The sequence below is a fragment of the Diceros bicornis genome, chromosome 17 (genome assembly GCF_020826845.1).
Source record: "Diceros bicornis minor isolate mBicDic1 chromosome 17, mDicBic1.mat.cur, whole genome shotgun sequence".
Taxonomy (NCBI): Eukaryota; Metazoa; Chordata; class Mammalia; order Perissodactyla; family Rhinocerotidae; genus Diceros; species Diceros bicornis.
In genome coordinates, this window is record NC_080756.1 from 45,682,781 (window position 1) to 45,705,602 (window position 22,822).

General features: G+C 36.8%; 1 protein-coding gene across 5 annotated transcripts in view; it reads left to right on the forward strand.

Annotated features, from left to right (window-relative positions):
- Positions 1-22,822, forward strand: part of EPS8 (epidermal growth factor receptor pathway substrate 8) — a 170,602-nt gene extending 147,780 nt beyond the window's left edge. For all 5 annotated transcript variants that reach the window (XM_058558699.1, XM_058558703.1, XM_058558700.1 and 2 more), the window contains 6 exons: positions 1,156-1,264; positions 2,093-2,236; positions 11,471-11,693; positions 18,577-18,757; positions 19,689-19,818; positions 21,555-22,822. In XM_058558699.1, coding sequence (XP_058414682.1) covers positions 1,156-1,264; positions 2,093-2,236; positions 11,471-11,693; positions 18,577-18,757; positions 19,689-19,818; positions 21,555-21,668 — 901 coding nt within the window. In that variant the 3' untranslated portion in view covers positions 21,669-22,822. The remainder of the gene's footprint in view (positions 1-1,155; positions 1,265-2,092; positions 2,237-11,470; positions 11,694-18,576; positions 18,758-19,688; positions 19,819-21,554) is intronic.

The following is a 22,822-nucleotide window of genomic DNA, read 5'->3' on the forward strand; positions in this document are numbered from 1 at the left end:
TGACACTGTGATTGAATTTCACATTTGTCTTTGAGGTTCATGGTTGTCTGCAAAAAGAGAAACGTAATCATTTGCTGTCATTAGGAAAAGGAAGAAGTATATATCAATTCATTAGGATAAATGATGTTTATCTTACTATTAAATCGTCAAAAGTATTTGTCTCATGGAACTTTACATAGGATATGAGCAATGATGTAAGGAACATTATTTTTAAAGATATATTTTTTCTCTCATTCAGAGAGTACTGTGGTGAATTTCATAGATTTCTTTTAGTAACCTTTGACAAATAAGAAATTTAAATGGAATTTAGTAAAAAAATTACATGAAGGAATATTGAAGCATATAGATCTTAGGGTTGTCAAAATTTAGCGATACAAAGAATTTTTAAAAAAGTAGATTCAATGGTGGATAGATTGTATATCTCAGTTGATCCTTATGGATCCTCTCTCTCAGCTGGGCTATTATAATAGGGGCTGGATAGTTGATAGACACCTGGATCATTGATGTTCTATGTTGCTAAGTAAATTTGTCATCAGTGTTGAAAAAACCATCTGAAAGTTTTGGTCTCACATGAAATACACAGAGGTTTGGAATTTGTTTTTATAATTATCAACCTTAAACTCTATTACTTGCCAGGAAATGCAGTAAATACCATGTGAAATATACAGTCACACATCGCTTCACAACGGGGATACATTCTGAGAATTACGTCGTTAGGCGCTTTTGTCATTGTGTGAACATCATCGAGTGTGCTTACACAAACCTAGATGGTATAGCCTACTACACACCTAGGCCATACGGTACTAATCTTATGAGATCACCGTTGTATATGTGGTCCGTCGTTGACCGAAACGTTGTCACGCGAAGCATGACTGTGTTCACTTTTCAGTGAAATTACCGTGTCATTAGATACACCGTGACCTGTTGAATTTAGACCCTCAGATTTATTTTTGCCCTAGCCATAGTTTGTTCATTTTAAGAACTCCAAACTTTCTTTTAGTTCCCATGTTATATGGAATATAATAAAACTAAACTACTATCTAAATAAGTTGTCAAAATGTTTTCTGGTAGGAATTGGCTTACCTTAATGTTTTACTTCTGTTTTCAGCCTTTAGGAAGAGCTAGCAGAATAATCTTTTTTTTTTCTTTTTATAGAAATTATGATCCACTCAAAACACAACCCAAGAAATATGCCAAATCCAAGTATGACTTTGTGGCAAGGAACAACAGTGAGCTCTCAGTTTTAAAGGATGATATTTTAGAGGTAATAGAATTTTACCTTTTTTATACTCTTAATAAAGTGAATTTATTGTATGACTCTTTTGGTATATATCTAAACCTTCCTCAAAGAAGAAATTATTCTTCAGTATTATTTTACTTTACCAAGGATACAGTATATTATAAATACCTATATCTATTTAGGAGAGTTAGCTGCTTCACTTGTTTTTGATTTGTTTTGGGGAGAATGGAGGTTGGATTTCTTGACTTACTTTTCTCTTCCTTTTTCTGGGCTTTGTTCATTTTGGAATCCAGCCTACTTATCAATTCAGATATAGATGTACCATAATAATTTAATAAGAGAAAACATTTCCTTCTTTCTCTCCTACTACCCTTGCACAGATGTACCCGGCAGTGAGTGAGCAGGTTCTGAGAATAATCTACCATGACCCCCAAATCTCTTTCTTAGATTATAACTGAGAGTTCATCTTCTTTATTATATTATGTGGGATGGTCACAATAGTTTTGTAAAAAAAATTGTTTTCATATTTTTCCTTTCTATTCCAAAGATGGTGACAATAGACCTTTCCAAGTTAGTCATCTATAAGTACTTCAGATAATGCAAATAGTTAAACATGGTTGGGAGATAATATGGACTTTGGGTAGATTCACGATAGTGGTATCACACCTTTTCTATATTAGTAATTGTAATATTTAGTGTAATTCCTGAGAATCATTCAACCCATAATATGTTGATGCTAAGTCAACCTATTAGAAGTGAAAAAGTTTCTTGGTCTAGGAATAAAACTTGAACTTCCTTCATAGACTGGTTTTGGAACAGAAATTATGCCTTTGCTTTCTTGCTTGGTGACAGATCCTTGATGATAGGAAGCAGTGGTGGAAAGTTCGAAATGCAAGTGGAGACTCCGGATTTGTGCCAAATAACATTTTGGATATTGTGAGACCTCCAGAATCTGGCTTAGGGCGTGCTGATCCACCTTACACTCATGCCATACAGGTAATTATGATTTTTTGGCAGAATTTAACTTTTACAGATTTTCAAATTTATCGCTCTTAAATAGAGTTTAAACATCTTTAGTATATTAATAATTTTGAGACTTAATTGGTTGTACAATTTATACGGTTTTTTTCCGGGATTAGTGGTGGGCAGTGGTGAGAGACATAGGGAAAAATTATACATGTTTTCTGGTTTACTTCTTCAGGAAATTGCTCAAAATGTTTACTTACCATTCAATGACTGTTTATCTGAATGCTATTTTTTTCACCCAATGTATTTCTGACGTTTGGAGAAATAGTATTTCCACCTCTTCACCCTTACCCATAGCTTCCTATCCGGTGGCTTCCTCTTGGTAGATAATGGTACTGAGACAGTGGCTGGAGTGTCCAGCAGTTCATCTTCATCAGCCTTTGTTCTCATTCTCTTAAATGTTCTGCCACTGACCAGCCTTGAACTTACATTCATCTCACCTTACACTAACACATTAGTATTTGTTCAGTTAGACTATAATATTTTTCCTCTATTGATTTTAGGATTCAAATGTACTTATGATATAGGTTAGATGGGTCAGGCTCTCTCTTCCGGATCATTGAATAATTCTTGAGTCCATGCCATGTTTTCAGGATTTCAGTGAGCCTGGTTATCTCATTCACCCTAACATCTGAATTCACTTGCTATTAAAATCTTGGGATTTTTGACCTGTGACAGGATCCCTAAAGTCAGATCTGCCAACAGAGACAAAAATGGATGGAGTATCCCCTGTATAGCCTCTGAACCTGTGGTGGCTTCCTTCTCATGCCCCCAGGAAGAATTCTTTTAATTTTCAGAATCTGGAGCAAAGATCACATCTGACCCCAGAATAATGTCATAAATTTGAGTAGAAGCTGAAGCTATATCGAATATGCAGTGAAGTAGTTAATTTTCATGCCTAGGCTTAGCAAAATGCAGATTGTCCAAACCTAGAATTGTGTCATTTACTGCCATGACCATTCATTTAAGAACTGCTGGCTTCTCATGGCATTCGAGCCTAGTACAGGTCCTGCACTTATCCAGAGTGACTTTTGGCCTTATTAGAATCCAAAAATCAAGCAAGCGTTTAAAGTAAGGCATTAGATATACAATTTATATATCCTGATAACTTAAAGTGATGGCAATGAAAATTCTGTTTGCTGTGCTTATGTTTTGGCTGGCCTGCTGTGCTTATATATTATGTACTTATTTTATGTTCATCATTTGTTATTAGCTATTGATGCCGAAGAAGGAGTTTGAGTTATTCAAGGTATGGTCTACTCCATTTCCCATGGATTTTTGAAGTGAATTTTCTAACTTAGTTTTAATACCTTTTTCTTTCCTAAGTTCTTACTTTTCTTTTTTTGAGATGTGGTTCCGCTACATTGCATAGGCTTCTGTCTGGTTTGTAAATGCCAATTCCTCATGTTCTTTTCTATAGAGGTCTTGACTGAATGCCTTAAACAGTGTTTAGAGTGTTTGCATGAAATGTATGCCTAAAACAGTGATGGAGGATGTACCCTTTCAGCTGTGTGGACTGCTTTTAATATTTAACTCATGATAAACTGTAAGAAACACTGTTCACAAAGGATAGCCTTAGTTGCTGTAAGTGAACAGAAGCCAAGAGTTTATATTTCAGGTGTTAAAAACAATTATCCAAGTTTGTTTTTATTTCTGTGCATGATTGCTAGGAATGGGCAAACTCCAATAGAATAAGATACCTAAAACTTGCAGATAATGTAAATTCTAAGTATTTTCCCCCACCTGCGATTTCCTAAGGAGTTGAACCTGTCTTACCTTTTCCTGTTTACTGTTCAGTCTTGTCTTTTTCTTCAATCCTGATTCCTGGCTTGAGCCATAAGTTGACTTTTCTGTTTAAACGTTGCTTCTGTCTAAAATTGAACCCAAACTATTAATACCTATCATAGGGAGAGCGAGTACTTTTTGAGAACATAAAATCTTTTCCTCCTTTCCTAAACAGAGCCTCATCTTACATTTTTGTCAACTTTGGCACAACCAAGAACTTTTTTAAGTGCTCACAAGTTTCAGGAGTTTGTTTTGCCACTTTGTGTAAATAGAAACTTGTGAGGGTTGCCTGGTTGGGTTATTTCCTTTTAAACTTTTCAACAGTGTCTCACTGTCTTCTGAAAATTTCTGGATGCAACTCTGAATGCAGTGATGTATGTAGAAATGTATATAGAAGCTCTGTGCACATGTGTGTGTGTTTACGTTGAGGGTGCCACTTTTACAAGGTATTAAAAACAATCTATTTTTTAACACCTCCTGAAAGTTTTGGGCAGAGCCCAACAAAACCACCAAAATTTTGTCAGATTTTAATAAGCAAGCTTGACAATCTGCTATCTGGCATGCATACTACTCTAAAAAGATTCCTGTTCTCAAAGCGTTTATAACACACACACACACACACACAAAATGACTAGATAGAGTAAGATGGGAAAGAAAAAAACATCCTCGGAAATATATGCCTATCATTTTATATCTCTACGACGGTGTTACCAGATACCTTCATCTAAAATATCTAAAGAAGATTCCTGCAGCTTATTTCAGAATGACAATAAAGATACCACCATATTTATGTAGATTCCACTGATCCTAACATCCTAACTTATAGAACTCCACTGGATTACAAACATATCAAAAGCAATTCTATGTCTTATTCATCTTTTCATTCATTCACCCCACAAATATTTATTTAGTGCCTGCATCTTGCGCTTGATAAAAAGAAAGACAGAAAGCCTAGCACTGAGCAGATCCTGCATGAAGCCTGCTGTCCAGAATCTATCTCCAGGCCATCAGCCATGGCTTTGCTCCTCCCTTTGTGCTTGTGTATCAGGAGCAGCAACCCTCTCTCTCCTCAGAAATGCCCAAAACACTTTTTCCTGTGGCTCTTCCATTCCAATGATGTAAAAGTTTTTGAAGAAATTTAAAGAAACTTCTTACAAAAAACATTTTATTTTTTTTAACTATTTTTTTTGTGAGGAAGATTGTCTCTGGGCTAACATCTGTTGCCAGTCTGCCTCAACTTTGCATGTGGGACACTGCCACAGTATGGCTTGACGAGCGGTGTGTAGGTCTGCTCCCAGGAGCTGAACCCACGAACCCCAGGCTGCTGAAGCGAACGGCACATGAACCTAACCATTACGCCACTGGGCTGGCCCCACAAAAACATTTTAGATCCCTTTACTGTACTACAGAGAGATGCTCATGGTGTGTACCAGGCATTGTTTAAGGACTTCACAAATACTGATTCATTTAATTCCCACAACAATCTTATGAAGTAGCACATTTTATATTTGAGGAAACTAAGGTACAGAGATGTAACTTGCCCACAATTACACAGCTGCGTGAAGCCAGCGTTGGGACCCAGGAATCAGAGCCCATGCTCTGATGTACTCAACAGGAATAGTGCTTAGAAAATGTTGTCATCTCATTTTGTATAGACATAGTTTTTCACTATATGAATGCTTAAAGGGGTATTTTCTCAGAGTAGCTTTGCCATGCATTGTACTGTGATAAAAGTTGATCTGATCAGTCACCATCCTTGGAATTGGACTTTTGCTTTATGCATCTATTGTTTGGATTTCATCAATTCTTTCTTTTTTTTTTTTATCATTTAGGAAAATAATCCAAATTATATAATTCACTTAGAAAGTAGACATTTTTTGAATGGTGGGAATAAAGGAATTAGATATAAACTGTTTCCATGTAGCATCTACAAGTCACCAAATGTTTTAAAAATGCACAGAGCTATGACTTATTTTCATACCCTTATGTTTCCCATATAGAAGAGGTATATATAAATAATGGCAGATCCTGGTTGAAGAGCACAAGAGCAGCCCTTGCCTGTTGTTCACACTTTGGGTTAGAGATTCTCTTCTGATGGCAGGGATGTTAGTACCTGGCACCAGCAGTGAGTAGGTGTTGAATTCCCACCTGACATCCCTGAGAGTCCAGGCTATTTAATATCCTCACATTTGGAATGATTTTTAACAGCTCTGTAAAGACAGCCATTCCCACCTAATGTGTTTCCCCCATGGCTTCAGCAAAGATTTAAAAATAAAAGAGAGGGAGGGAGATAATAAAGAATTTATGAAAGATGTGGAACATAAAAAAGGTTGAATGAAACCACAGAGAAAAGGAAGTAAATGCTTAGAGATTATGGAGAAATGAAGACAAATGACATATCTTTTGATAAGAATTTTGTTGTAGAGCGTTCCAGGGCTTTATAGTATTTTAGCTGGGCAACAGATGGACATCCAGGGTGATTTCTGCCCACCTGGAATCTACTTGCCGTGTAAAGTGTCCTGATATTTCTTTTGACTTGATTCCCAGACCTCCAGCACTGTGGCTCTTCATCTGCTGGAATTACCCTTTGGCCCGTGTAGCTTCTCATGTTATGTGCCGAGGGCAGAAACCAGGCCAGCCCCTCTTCCATTCTTGTTTCTAGTGTACTCAAAAGCTTGACTGAAGAAGTCTTTCATTTGTTATTAAGTCTATGTGCTTATTATTATTATAGGTATTGTTCCTCTACCAACATGCAAATAGTTATGAATGTCTAGTCATTATGGTCCTATAAATTCAACAGCAAGTTTCCCGTCTTCTCTGTATCCTAGCAACTCCTAAGACACTGTGGGAAAAACCCCAATCTGGGTATTGGTGGATGAGCATTCTAGTCCTGCTTCTGCCACTAACCGGCTGTGTGACCTTCAAGGAAGCATTTTAGTGTTCTGTGCTCCAGTTGATTCATCTGTGAAATAGAAGGAGACATGTTTCGTGATCTCCACAATCCAGTCTGGATATAAAATCTTGTTATTTTCTATGTGCATTGTTTAGATAGCCCTAAAAGTGGAAATACTTGCTACAGGTGACTGCTAAACCACTAGCACCACTAATTTCAGCCTGTGTTATGAATGCTCTGTTTTTCAAGCTCAATCCAGACATTCAGAGACTGCTGGACAGAGAGTGACCGATTTACTAAAGATGCCTTCACACCCATTCTAGCAGACTAACTTCCTGGTGATATTCAGTTCCTTAAAATTTTCCAAGATTTTTTAAAATTTAGTTTAGTTTTTTAAGATTAATCTCAGAACTCTATTCATCTATTAATTAGAGGCATGGTTTTTAGATAAGGGTGGTTACTTTTTATTCTGCCTCATGTGTGGACATTTTCCCAAATATTTATTGCAATAATTTGAACAATACCCACTCTCTCTCTTCATGTATATATACATATATAAAGTTACTCTCCAACATGCACACGTGCAGAATTATAAAATTTCCTGTATTTGTTTAGACTGCTTGTAAGTTCAAAACTAAAGCTCACTAAAACACACCATGATAAATATTTCCTTTTGTAAAAAGAATTAGTCTTACATTTAATGAGCTCTAATTGTATTCTTTATAAGCTATAAGAATAAGATGAACCTATATCTTAATATTTTAAAAACACAGTACTCTAATACACAAACAGTTACTGAAATGCTCTACACTGTTTATACTATATTGTGAGTCCGTATAATTAGTTTTCCATGGCTAGATAAGGGTGATGGAAATTAATTATATATTTACAAGCTTACAAGCTCCTTCACTGGTTGATTTGTGGGCAGGTAATTTTACTGTCAGAAACTAATTTGCTCATGGTTTTCTGATATTTGATGTGAAGTATAATTGATATTATTTTATTTCCGTCTCGTCTATTAATTTTCTCATTTGATGTGATTTGCCCCATTTTCCTAATAGCAATTACTTGGCGAGCTGTCAGAGGTAACCGGCATTTGTTCCCTCATGGCACTTCTTTTTAATATAATTTTTTGGATTCAATCTCTGGACTTAACACCCTCCAAATGTTCCAGCTGTGCCTAGTTTTCACTTGCAGAATTCCAAAGAGACTAAATTTAGAGGAAAAACATGTAGGTTAAATTTTTAAGAACAGTTCAATTTTAATGGCTTTGTTGGGCTTGCTTGCATAATTTCCCCTCTGAAACCGTATCTTATGAATCAGGAGCTTAATCTCTAAATAACTTTCTTTAATCCTTGAGAATTTCTACTCAGCTTTAATGAGTAAAGAAAAATGACTCATTCCAACTTAATTATCATTAGGAAAGTACATTTTCTGTGGGGTCTAGTAATTCTGACTTTTTTCAGGGAAAGAGAAAAAGAAAGAGAGATTTTGTTTTAAACAGAACTTTAAATATATTTGTGGGAGATAAAAGGCGAAGATTAGGAAGTGACAGTTATGGTACGAAAGTAGGTCCACACCAAGGTGACCAATCGTTCCAGTTTGCTCACAACCGAGGGGTTTGGAGGGACATTCAGTGCTAGTACTGGGAGTCCTGGGCAAACCAGGGAGAGTTGCTCAAGATTTCGTTATTGGATTTGGAGCTTCAGCACCCTTGGTTCAGGAGAAGAAAGTTCAGTGTGTGGTTCTGCTCTCCAAGATTTTCCATAAGTTGAGGGTACGTGGGAGTCATCAGTTCTCTACCTCCAACCAAAAACAGCCAAGAGACAGAAATAATGAAGGGAAGAGCAGTAATTGGGTGGTAGGTAAAGGAGAGTGGGGAAGATGGGGAGGGACATAGAAAAGTGATGTCAAGAGTCAGAGCTGATTCTGTTTCCTCCACACCAAGAATGACATTGGTTTCCACGGAAAAGCTGTCTTGGTTTCCGTTTCGGAACAGGTTGTAATGATTTGAGGAAGGCGCTTTTCCCCTTTTCATTCCAGGGGTCGAAAGCATGAGGCAGGAAGAGAGGGTCAAGAAAAAGGGAAAATATGCAAGTAAATAAAATGTATGACATAGCTCATGAAATATTTTCATATGACTTCTCTTTAATCATATATATATCTAAGCCTATTATTCTCTTAGGTTATATTGATAAAGTTGCATTGTATAGCAATGACAGATGAGTGAAATGAGGCACAGAAGATTTGGTGAGCCTGTCTTCAGGCTTGATTGTGACAATAACACAAGTGTATTCAGTTTTTCCCTTTCTTATTTGATGGATAGCAGAACACTCGCTGTTTGTGTTTTTATGAAAGCCGAAAACATGAATCATATCATGGAATGCAGGGCTGATAGCATTTTTTGTTTGTTTGTTTAAGCTTTAAAAACAATAAACTGACACTTTTGAAATCCTAATGTGAGAATTCGCTAACCCTTCATGAAATTATGTGCGAAGGGCATTCTTTTCAAGGGAACATTGCATATACTTGAATCAGATGACTTTGATGTGTGCTAAGTATTTCATTTTGGTGATGTTTGCTGTATTTTGATTGCTTTAAATATTTTATTGGCCCAAATATAGGAACATTGTTTTGTGAGGAATAATAATAATAATAGTAAACTCTATTATTGAATATATTAGAAATGTTTCTAGGTCTTGGATGCTCAGGGATTCAGCTCTCTCTGCTTGTCTCCCATCCAACTCCATGGCTTGTTCTGTGAATCTTAACCTCCTACTCATTTCCCCCTCCCTGCCTCTCTCCTTCTCCCTTCCAGCCCCATCCTTCCAATATCTGGCAGCATTATAAACACTTCTTTCAGTTCTACTTCCATCGTTGCTTTATACCCTTCCCACCCTGTCCACCCCACTGCTGGTGAGCAGTCGCTTTTAAAAAGACAGCAGAAAAGATCTAGGGCTCCCTCCCATGCAGGTTTCCACAGGTGTTGTTCATTTGCTGTGAAGGCCACTGTGATGATGGTTGGCGTGTTGTTTTTTGAGTAATAATTTAATTAAAAAGTGATGTGTGTGTGGTATGTACTTTTATGTTTTTGATCTCTGTGGAAATTGGGGAGGCCTCTTTTAAAATCAATATTACCTTATATTTGGGCCAATTTAGAAATGAAAAGCAAACATTGTTCGAACCAAAAGACCAGATTACCAAAAGGTCTGCTTTTTGCATTTTATCTGCTAATCCTGAATATTAGAATAGTTAAAATCGTGCCAGTGCAGTATCTAAACTTTACCTAAATTATAAGTCATTGCTCTGTATCTTTGATTCTACCAAAAAAAAAGTGCCTTTTGAGAATTTGGAACTTGTTATAATGCGGTTTTCTAGTAGTTAAAATTATTGTGTTTAAAGTTTTAACTATTGTGTTCAGTTTAATAGAGAATGTACAAAAATACTGTTTTATAATAGCCTAACAATCATGATTAAAAAATTACTGCAAATTATCGTGTATTCTATTACATCCACCTTTTTTAATATGAATCCCCACATGGACTTTTTTCTAATATATGCTTTTGAGTTGCAGTCATAAACAATTAATTAAAGACCATACCATAACTGTCACCATCATCCACCCCAAACATTCCCATTTTAACAGGGAAGATTTCTAATTTTAATAAATTAGCCAAGATGATGGCAGAGGGCTGGCCCCGTGGCCTAGCGGTTACTGCTGCTGGCGGCCTGGGTTCAGATCCCGGGCGTGCACCGATGCACCGCTTGTCGGGCCATGCTGTGGCAGCGCCCCACATAAAGTGGAGGAAGATGGGCACGGATGTTAGCTCAGGGCCAGTCTTCCTCAGCAAAAAGAGGACGATTGGCATGGATGTTAGCTCAGGGCTGATCTTCCTCACACACACACACAAAAAAAGATGATGGCAGAAAGGGTTATGAATTGAAAAAATTAACGACATTTTACAATTACTTGTATATTTTAAAGCATAGTTCTTTTATCCACTGAAATATTGCACCTCTTCTTAACAAATTACTTGGAAACAGCATAGTTAAAAACACTTTTGAATATAGCATACGTTTAAAATAAGGAGTAAGTAATGCTTTATGTTATTGATACTTAGACTTCCAATGCAATTAGAAGATATTATTAATGGAAATTATAAAATAATCAAATCTCTTGACCTACTCTGGTCTTGTGCGATTCCAAGTTCAAATCTAGTGTTTTTGACATTTATTACTGTTATTAATGCTACTATTTGCTATTGGTATATCCTTTTGACTCTTAATTTACATTTTGATTTTGAACAAATATGTGGAATATTTAAAAGATGATTTTTAATTATCATTATACCATATAGGATTGGAGAGGTGTGTGTGTGTGTGTGTGTGTACACACACAAGTTTGCTATGGATCTGCAAGTAAGTTTACAAATAAATAGCTAATAATGTCCTCTCAAAGTATAATTTGTTTTCCTAGACTGGGTTTATGTTTTTACAATTTCAAATTAATTATTTGTCTTTTATAGAAACAAAGGATGGAGTATGGCCCGAGACCGACCGATACTCCCTCTGCTCCCTCGCCTCCTCCAACACCAGCTCCCGTTGCTGTCCCCCTTCCACCTTCTACTCCAGCACCTGTTCCTGTGTCAAAGGTCCCAGCAAATGTCACCCGGCAGAACAGCAGCTCCAGTGACAGTGCTGGCAGCATCGTGCGAGATAGCCAGAGACACAAGCAACTTCCTGTCGACCGTGAGTTTCCCAGGGAGGCCAAAAATATACGGTTTCTCCTGCGAATTAACAGCACTGCTAAGTAAAATATTGTTCATTATTGGTTCTACTGGCATTAAATATTATTAGATAGAAATAACAGTCCGTTATACTCTCATGGTACTTCATAGATTGCAAAGATCTTTCACCTAGGTTCTCATCCTCCAGGTAATCCTGAGAAACAGGAGATTCTCTCTGCTCTCTAATGTGTATATTTCTACAAATATTCCAGTACATTATGGTGGTTGAATGCAGACCCTGGAGCCAGACATACTTGAGTTTGTATATATAGTGAAACATCACTTCCTGGCTGTGTGACCTTCAACAATTTTGTAATTGTCTCTATACTTCAATATCTGAGAAGTGGAGGAAAATAATGGTATCTACTTCATAGCATAATTGTGAAGATTTAATGAGATAATGTGCATAAGCATTTAGATCAGTCGTTCGCAGCCAGGGGTGACCTTACCCCAGCTCCCAGGGTCATTTGCTATTGTCTGGAGACATATTTTGATCACAATTGGATGGATGCTACTGGCATCTAATAGTTAGTAAAAGCCAGGATGTTTAGCAATGTCCTACAATGAACAGGACAGCCCCACCGCCCCCCAGCAACAGAATTACCTGGCCCCAAATGTCAATGGTGCTAAGGTTGAAAACCCGTGATTGATTTTGACCAATATGACACAATATAAGCAGTCAGTAAATATTTGCTGCTATCATCATCAGTATAATCATCATCATAGTTTTCCTGGTGCTCTTCCTCATGTTTGCTATTCTCATATATATATATATATATATATATATATATATATACATATATATATATATATATGAGATGTATATACAGAGAATGTGTATACAGAGAATATACACACACACACATATATATACACACAATCACACTAACTTAGTATAATCAACATGCCAATAGCAGTTTCAAATTTGCCCTCCAGATTCAGTTTTCATGTGATTTTAGACTTCAACTTCATATTTGCTTAAACTTAAATTTTTTTTTTTTTTTTTTTTTTTTTTGTGAGGAGATCAGCCCTGAGCTAACATCCGCCAATTCTCCTCTTTTTTTGCTGAGGAAGACGGCCCTGGGCTAACATCTGTGCCTATCTTCCTCCACTTTATATGGGACGCCGCCACAGCATGGCTTACCAAGCAGTGCGTCGGTGCGCGCCCGAGGTTCCGAACCAGCGAACCCCGGGCCGCCGCAGCGGAGCGCGCGCACTTAACCGCTTGCGCCACCGGGCCGGCCCCCTTAAACTTAAATTTTACTTTTCATATGAATGGTTTCTGTGAAAACCAGATTTAAATAAACTAAACAAAAAGATGTTATGGCCAACTTTGGATTATACTTGTTAGTACTGGGGAACCGCAGTGTAGATAATTTGAAAACTGAAGGTAACTCGAAGATAATTTTTATTCTGTTTTGCCTCATAGAATATGGCTTGTCTATTTGTCAAATTACGGGTTTTTTTAAGTATTTTAAAATTACTTTGCTATACCTATACTTGATATCTAAAAATTCTTGGAAAACTAGAGCAAGGAAGATATTTCCTCAATATGATAAAAGTGTATAAAGGGTGTGTGTGTGTGGGCGTGTATATGTGTCTGTGTAAAGGGTGTCTTTCATTCTCTCATTATGGCCTCTCCTAGGGCTCAGTTCTGGGTTCTTTTTTCCATATAAGCATACTTTTACTGCAAATGATCAATGTATTTCCATTTTCTTTCAATACTGTGTATATTGTTGGAAAAGGGATGACTCCCACATTTGTCTTCATATCAGGTCTCATCTCTGATATCCAGATATATGTATTGAACTATTAACTTTATAGCTGAGATTGGATGCTTGAGATTCAAGTTCAAAACCAAAGTATTCAATCTTTCACTCCCATTTGCACCCTACTATTTTTCTCATCTCAGTAAATCACAGCCACGTCTATTCGGTTGTGGTCATTCTTGATAAGTTAAAAAAATTAAAAAAGAAGACATGGAAACTATTGCTATTTAGTTTTTCTAGAAATTCTGGTTAAATGCATAAGTGTAAGTCTACTTTTTGCATTACTTACTCTCCAAAGGTGTAGCCAGTTTAATTCACCTTCTTATCCAGATCTTGACCTTACCAAAAAACTAATGGAACAATGAAGTTTTGGAAAAGTGATTACTCTTTCTGTGTAGCAAAAACAATTGTGTGTGTGTGTATGATAATGTGTGTGTGTGTTTAAATATAATATGCTACTAAATTTTGTAAAATTTTGTGTATTTTTTTAAAAGATGCTTTTATTTTTTTCAAAGACACTAAAGACATAGTTTTGAGATGAGAAAGTTCTATAAATGTTTTTATTGATTTCCCTAAGGAAAATTTTCCTCTTAGAAATAACTATTCTTTCTTCATTCTTACCACAAGTTTATAACATTTCCCTCCTTTGATACGTCAGCGCAGTAATCTTTGACACTGTGGCACTATTTTTCCAGGCCTAGGATCAGAGTTCATGGGCATCCAGTCCCCGTTTGGAACATATCTGTGGGTTGGAACAGTTTGTTCTTTGTCCTAGTCTAAGAAACTAAGAATAACCTAATGGGAAAAAGACGTAGTTAGAATACTTTAAAGATAGAGAACTCTCCTGATAATTATGACTCATCATTTTCAAGTCTGTTTTTCATAAGTAAAAGGGTGACATTGGTATATAAAATATAAACATCTCTCCCAAAATTGACACTTGTACTTGTTTCCTTAAAATAGTAAAATTTTGCATTTACTTATATAAAGTTCCGTTTAAAGATACCTTACAAATATAGTTTGACATTAAATAAATATATTTCTTTTTATAAAACAAGTATTTTCCTTCTTTTTTTTAAATTAATTTTTTATTGAGGTAACATTGGTTTCTGACAAGTATTTTTTCTTGATAGCTTTTTCTTGAGCACTTTTTTGAGAACATTTTTTCTGAATGAATGTTAGGGCTTCTTAACAGTCTTTTAGAACCAAATAGACATGTTTGTTTAATTGATAGCCAGATTTCTTTTAAAATGTGCCTATTATGCTACCTACATTCTCTGCTTACTGGCTAGACTTCTGATAAAAATAAAATGGAAGGCATTGTAAAGTGAATACTCACTCATAAAAATGTTACGAAATAGCTGTAAACAAGAAAAAAAGTTAACATGCCTGTTTTTAAAATGTAACAAATAGCAAAAGCCAGACGCCTTTCAGTGCTGAAGTGCAACTGTGCATTGCCTATTCAAACTGGCTGCTTGGAGCCATGTGTTATATAAGCTATTCAGATTGACTTGTGGCGGGATTCAAAAAGGTTCTCTCTTATCACTTTTGAAGATCCCGATGCTTTAGTTGTTTTGCATTTCTTCCATTTCCTTTGAAATGTTAGTCGTTTTTGTTTGAGTTGAGTCTTTTGTAATCAGAAGTGTTACTTTAGAAAGAGGTGTGAAATTAGTCTGGTTTGTTGTCGTGTGCTAGAACGTCGCAAATGGAAACCGAAAGCCAGGAGCACATTAGAAGAGGTTTTTGTACTCCCTGGAAGAAGACTATGCTGTGGACTGGAGATGGTCATGCAGTGGCTAAGTCAGTAGATGAGAAAACAAATCTTTCAGTGTGGTGATATTTTTTCTTTTTTATTCCTTTGAGATGTGCTCATATGCTATATGGCATATCACGTAGTGATTTAAAAGAGTTAACTAATGAAATGCATGTAGTGTATTACTTAAATGTAATAATCAATAGTATTCCCTCTCACTCTCTCTAGCCCCCTTATTCTTTCTCCCTCTCTCTTTTTCTCCCTCCATTCCTCCCTTCCTTTCTCCTCTTTCTCTTTCTTTTGACTTCTTCAAACAGTCTAAACACTGAGGCATTAAAAAGTTAGACTGAAGTAACACTATCTGATTATTTCACACTTTCACTTATTTCCCAGGGGTACCAAATGCCTTCTAAAACACTCTCCCTGGAAAAAAAAAAAAAAAAAGATCATAGAACAATGGTCACAAAAAGCTCCCTTAGTGATCAGATCATTGCCACTTGTCAAGTTAAGTAGTAATTGGATTACTATATCAGTTCTCTTTACTTAGTCCTTGAAGATGATATACAAATAACGTATCTGTGTATGTGTGTACATATGTATATTTTTAAATACACATTATTCCCTTTCCCATACATTCGTTTCTTTCCCATTTTTCTCATAAAGTTATGTGCATAAGCGTAAAATGGATAGGGGAGAAGGGATACTGGATAAGTTAATCAAAGGTAGTTTTAATGACTTTGGCCATAAAACAGCCATGAGCTGAAAGTCAGAAAACCCAGTTCTAGCTAAATTCTGCTACTAATTAACAATGTGATTTTGACAGATCATGTCTCCTCTTTTGCTCTCCATTTTCTTACCTAGTTATTTTACTGGTTGGTACTTGATGCTTTTCGAAGTCTATCTTAGTGAAAAAATCAGAATGCCTCATTCATTCATTTATTCAATGAATATTGATTGAATCCCTGCACTGTTTCAGGTGTTTCAGATAAAGCAAACAAAACAGGTAAAAATCCCTTTTATCCTCAGGCGTATTGTAATGAAAGGAGATAGATAAATAAAAATTAAGTTGGTAGAGAATATTAGAAGGAGGTAAGTAGTTTGGAGAATAATAAAGCCATGTGGGAGGAGTGCTGTTGGGGAGGGGGTTGTAATTTCAAATAGGGGAAATCTAAAGGAGGGGAAGAGTGAACGCTGTGGCTATGTAGGGGAAAGCATTCCAGGCAAAAGCTCTTAAATTTGAAGAGCACCAAGGAAGCCATTATGAACTAGAATAGAGGGATGCAGGAGGGCAGTGGAATTGCCTAAGAGAGGTGGAGGTCATCTAGGAGGAGCTTGGATTGTGTAGGAAGGTTTTGAGCAAGAGAGTTGCACTATCTGACTTACATTTTAAAACGATGATTTTAGCTGTTGTATTGAGAAAAGAATGAAGAGCAGGGTGGGAGAGTGGAGAGTAGAAGTAGGGAGACCTGTGAATAGGCTGGTGGCTTAGATCAAGCTGCTAACAGAAAAATGAGTGAAGTGGTTGGATTTTTGGTATATTTTGATGATAAGACTAACAGGATTTGCCGATGAATTGAATGTAATCGAGGATAAAGGGGAATCAAGCGTAGCTCCATGGTGTTTTGCCAGAGGACGTGGAAAAACAGAATACCATTAACTAAATTGGGAAGTCTAGCATAGAGGCAAGCTTCAGGAAGAAGATAAGCAGTTCAGACTGGGACATATTATATTTGAGACATCTAATAGACCTCCAAATGAATATATCAGGTAGACAGTTGGCATATATGGGTCTAGAGTTCTGAGGAACAGTCTGGACTGGAGAAATAATTTTAATAGTCATCAGCTTTTAAATGGCATTTAAAGCCATGAGACCAGTGATCATTGATGGAGTGAATGCAGTCAGAGAAGAGGTGCAAGGATTGTCCTCCTTGGACCTTTAATGTTACTTGGTTGGGAAGAGCACTTTAATGTTACTTGGTTGGGAAGATGAGAAGATTCAGAAAAGGATACTGAGAAGGAGAGGCCAATGAGACAAGAGAGTGTGGTGTCCTGGAGGCCACAAGAAAGAAAGTGTTTCAAGGAGGGATCATCTTCTTCACATGTTGCTGATGGGTTAAATGAGACAATGACTGGGAACTGACCACAGGAGTTTAGCAAAATGTAGTGGAGGGATGGGGCTAAAAGCCTAATTGCAATGAATTTAAGAGAAAATTGGAGAGCAGGAATTGGAGTCAGCTAGGATAGGCAGCTTTCACAGAGTTTTGCTGAAAGGGAAGCAGAGAAATGGGCAGGAGTGAGGAGGGGACATGGAGTCAAGAAAGGGCTTATTTAAAGGTGAGAGAAATAATAAAACAATAGCATGTTCGTATGCCAATGAAATGATTCAGTAAAAGAGAAAAACTGATAACACAGGATAAGTAGGGGAGAAATTACTGTCCAAGTATTTAAATAGACAGAGAACATGGGATCTAGTGCACATGTAGAGCATGGAAACAGGTCATCTGTAATGTCCTGGGAAGGCTGGAAGGCAGAGTATATGGGGAAAGTGAGGAGAACTGCTAGGGGAACTTATGAAAGTTCTCTTATTTTATTCAGAAATTAGGAAAGTGAGATCATCAGCTCATGGTGAGGATTGGGGAACGGGTGTTGGAGGTTTGCAGAGAAAGAAGATATTAAATACTTGTCTAGGACAGTGAGCGATTATACGGTCTAGGGCAATATCTCTCAACCTGATTCCTGTTGACATTTGGGGCTGGGTAATTATTATAGGAGACTGATGTGTGCATTGTAGAATATTCTGTGCATCCCAGGCCTCTACTCACTATGTGATAGTAGCATCCTTTCCCCTCTGCCCCCCACCAACTTGTGACATCAAAAGTGTCTCCAGCCATTGCCAGATGTCCTCTGGCATCAAAATTTCCCCCAGTTGAGAACCGCTGGCCTAAGGAAATGTAGTATGATTGTCAGGGAGCACTAACAGCCCAGTTGAGGTTCGTATTCATGAATTTAACATGAGATCATTCAGCATTGTCGTGTTATATTCAGCATGCAGGTGCAGGCACAGAATAAGCACCAAGTTAGGTTTAACAAGGGTTGGGGTTTTGCCAAATGAGTACAATGAAGAGAGAGGAGAAAACCCAGGGAGTGATTTTAATAATTGATCATAGAATTTATATTGGATGAGGCTGAAAGTGAAGAAAGATGGTAGGAACACTAGATTATAAGTCCCATTGGGGTCAAAGGATTATTGGCTTTGGGGTTCTAGAGAGAGTGACATAATGTTAGGGGTTTTCAAAAATAACCTACTCCATGTTGGTGTCTAGGAAGGAAATCTCAGATGGAGGAAGTGCAGGATGAGCTCATCCACAGACTGACCATTGGTCGGGGTGCCGCGCAGAAGAAGTTCCCCGTGCCACGGCAGAATGTGCCAGTTGTCAATATCACTTATGACTCGACTCCAGAGGATGTGAAGACATGGTTACAGTCAAAGGGGTTCAACCCTGTGTAAGTCTCTCTGGAAATACTTTACAATTCTGTGTGTTAATTGTGCATTGTTTTCAATTTGGTCACTAAGATGTCACAAATGCCTCTTAAAAAATGTAAGAGCCCAAACTGCATTTGTTCATGCTCGGGAAATGACTAGAGCTATTTGCCACTAAAAAGGAATTACAAGAAGCAGAAATAACTATCATTTGATGGCACTGCATTTTCCAGGTGGTAGTGTCTGTTCATCATTGGTCCCTTAAGCAAACTATCAGCAGCTTTGAGGCCTGATAGCTTTTTTCTCCCCCATCAGGTTACCCAGGGTGGGAGTATGGTCTCAGCTGGACTCCTCAGACCATATAGGACATATAGCAGAATCTTCTGCTGCAGGATACAGATTCTCAGGCAAATAAAAAATAGACAACATTACCTATTATAGATTATCATCTAATGGAGCTTTTCCTTTAGTAAACCCACGGTAAAGATTCTATTTATCTATAATCTAAAAATTTGTAAACATTTTTTGTGTATTTGATATAATGAGTTATTTGAATAGTACATATTCAAGAGAACTTGATGTATTATAAACTCTCTTACCCAGCATGACTGAAAAATGAGGTACACTGGTTAGTCGATTGTCTGGTTACTAGAGAGTTATCTGTTCTTTCTATGAAACACCAAATTTCAAGGAATTGGTACTAAACAGTAATGATACAAAACCCAAGTGGCTCGTTTTTGAGCCTTCATAATCAATCATCTTATATAGCCTCAGGGTCATCATCATTAAAGTCCATTGTCATTGCCCTAAGTATTGTAGTATCATTTTATGGGTTCCAGTGTATGGAGCACCTAGAAAAGAGAAGTTATAGCAGGACTAAAAATTTTTCTCTTTTGTTTTTTGTAGACAGTATTTTTAATGCTCTGTTTCTTTTTTCTTCTTTTGTTTTTTCAGGACTGTCAATAGTCTTGGAGTATTAAATGGTGCACAACTTTTCTCTCTCAATAAAGATGAACTGAAGACAGTCTGCCCTGAAGGGGCCAGAGTCTTTAGCCAAATCACTGTACAAAAGGCTGCATTAGAGGTATGACTTGTCAACCTAAGGTGGTGTTTTTCTGTGTTAGTCAAGAGTGTGGACTGCAAATTGAAAGCTCTGGAAAGTGTTTATGTCTGTATCAGTGAATTTCCCTTTCATACAGAGCTGAATTCAATTTGACTCAGTTTTTGTAATTTGTCAGTGAAGACCATCAATGACCATTTGTGGGAAGATTCCTTGGTTGTAAATGCTCATGTAACATGAAGCTTGAGCTTCCTACACTTTTGAACATTGAATGAAAAATCTAATGTTCTTATTTTATATACATTAACTACTTCTGTAGGAATTTGATTTTTGATACAATAATGGACATTCATTTCTGAGTGAATCAATGCCTTAACAGGCCAGAACTCTTTTGCCTGTCCTTAATATTTAGCTGGAGATTCTCATGAGTTAGAGGTTATAAGGTCTTAAAACTCTGGCTGTGTGTCTTAGGCCTGGTTATACATCTAAATCAGAGGGAAAATATTAGGTAGGTAACATTGGAAATAGGGAGCCCTGAAGAGGAATTATGTAGTCATAGTTGTCTGTATGAAAGCAGGAGAGTAAGTGTTTTCTAGATTGGATATACTTCAGCTTCCAAGAACCTACTTTACTTAAAATGGGCCATGTAAGGGTAGTAGTTTCCAACTGTCACATCTCACAGCTCTTAATAGCTTTCATGAAAATTATTGGACTCAAATGAAAGGATATGGGCTTTGGTGTGAAATTGATACATAATTATCTCTAGCAGGTATATTATATAAATTCAGCAGTTAAATAACTCAGTAAAATAGCTTCATGCATACAACCCTGTAACTGTTCTCAGTCAGGAGAAATTACATTTCCCATGGAAATTTTTCCTGCGACATTGATCTTGGGGATTCTATATTAGGCTTTCTGTATATTGAATATGAAGAAGGATTATGTCTTTTCTGAGGCACTTTGTTACCGTTATACCTTCTAATTTTAGTGAGGGTGTATAAATTACTTCTTAAGGATATGATTGCAAGTTCCATATTCCTAACATTTTTTAATTCCTTCAGTCCAGACTCCCTATAATTGTCATTTGCCCTCACTGCCCACTTCCTCCAGGTCTCTTGTCCTGTTGCTCTGGATGTGAACTGAGGCAGGGGCTGCTACCTGAGGTTCTTCATCTTCCTCGGCTGCCTTCCCACCATGCCCTTCTCTTGCATCTGGTTCATCTTTCAGATTACTCACCTGTTTTGCAAGACTCCCATTGATGGGAGTGGAATAAGGAGGGCGCACAGGGATTGTAGACAGGGCTTGGAAAGGAGAAAAGCCGAGAAAAGTGATGTCAGAGGGTCAGAACTGTGCGAGGGAAACTTAGTGTATTCTGAGCCCAGTATTTGGGCCTGATTTAGAATCCCATAAAGGCAGATACGTATCTTGCTTGACCTAAAAGAGAGTTCTTTGATGATTTACCATCTTACTGTGCTTATTGGACACATATCTGCTTTCTCCCAGGGAGTCTAGAGCATTCCATATGCATTGTCGATTTATCTTTCTCATGTTTAAATGAAAGGCATGATGAATGAATTGCCTTAATAATTTTTTCATTTGTAAAGTATCTTAATGTGATATGTTAGTGAAGTCCAGAAGCATCATTTATTAGATATTAGAAGAAAAACACGAAGGATGTTTACGCTGAGCCATTTCATTACATTTCATTGCAGCCCGCACAAACCAGTAACCATCTTGTCCCAACCGTGTTTATTTTACAGGACAGCAGTGGAAGCTCTGAGTTGCAGGAAATCATGCGAAGACGACAGGAAAAGATCAGCGCCGCTGCTAGCGATTCAGGAGTGGAATCTTTTGATGAGGGAAGCAGTCACTAATTTGTTTATTTGTTTTTAAACTCCATTATTCTTGGCATTATTCCAACGTGCTTTGTTTTAAGAAGCCATGAAGGGAATGTCAGATTCTTATTTCTTGGTATACTTAATTTATTGCCATAAGAAAATGATTCTAACATAAGTAAGCAGAGGACTTGCTTCCAGGCCCATTATTTTTATTAAAATTGAAAAATTTTAAATAGAATTTTTTGACCTTGGGAAATATTTTGTCTACTTTGCTAAGGTGAAGTTTCCTTTATTGGATTAAATATTTCCTCCCCATCTCAATGCATAGTCAGGCATTTTTTGACAGTGGTGAATTTATTTATGGCAACAGAACAAAGATATTGGCCATGATTTAAAATCTAAACAATTTCAGTTTTGCCTATGACTATGGTTTCTGTCATTCAGGGTGTAGCTTCCTTTAGGCTGCCTCTGTTTACTTAGGTTTCTTCTTTGACATACTCCATGATAGAATATTTAGATTTATTTAAAGTTCTTAATGCCAACAGCTTAAAAAATTAGAACATTTAATGAACTGTAAAATAGAACAAGGCCTTGGACATGAAAATATAAACCTAGGGAGCATTCCCAAGACATTTTGTTTGTCATGGCTCCGTTGATCACAATTCCTTGTATAGCTTGTATTTTGATTTAGTTTATATTCTGCTTATTATCTATACTGTGTTCTTATATATGAGAAAGCACAAGTGGAAAAGAGGTCATATACATTCAAAATCTGTCACAAGAAGTAGCCTGCATTGATGTGTGTTACAGTATTTTGCTTAATGAAGGCCTCAGTTCTGAATATTGATATAAGTAGTTAAAAGGAAATTGAGGCCATTTTGTGTGTTTATCTGTGTCAAGTTTTTCTGGTAATAAGAAGCACTTAATTTACACATATTTTAATCCTGTGAAAGATTCTAGGTAGAGATAAGAAAGATACTTAACCTTCAACAAATGTTATTTTTGGAAACACGACTTTTGTCATTAAATGTTATATTATTTAACATATGTAAAACAGATGTTATGTAAGAATGTTGTATATTTTAACATAAATCCATTTAGAGAAATTATTTAGATTCATTAATTTTCATAGTGCCTTTTTCACATGAGTCAGCTGGAAAGTCTGCAATAAACAATATTTGCTGTATGTT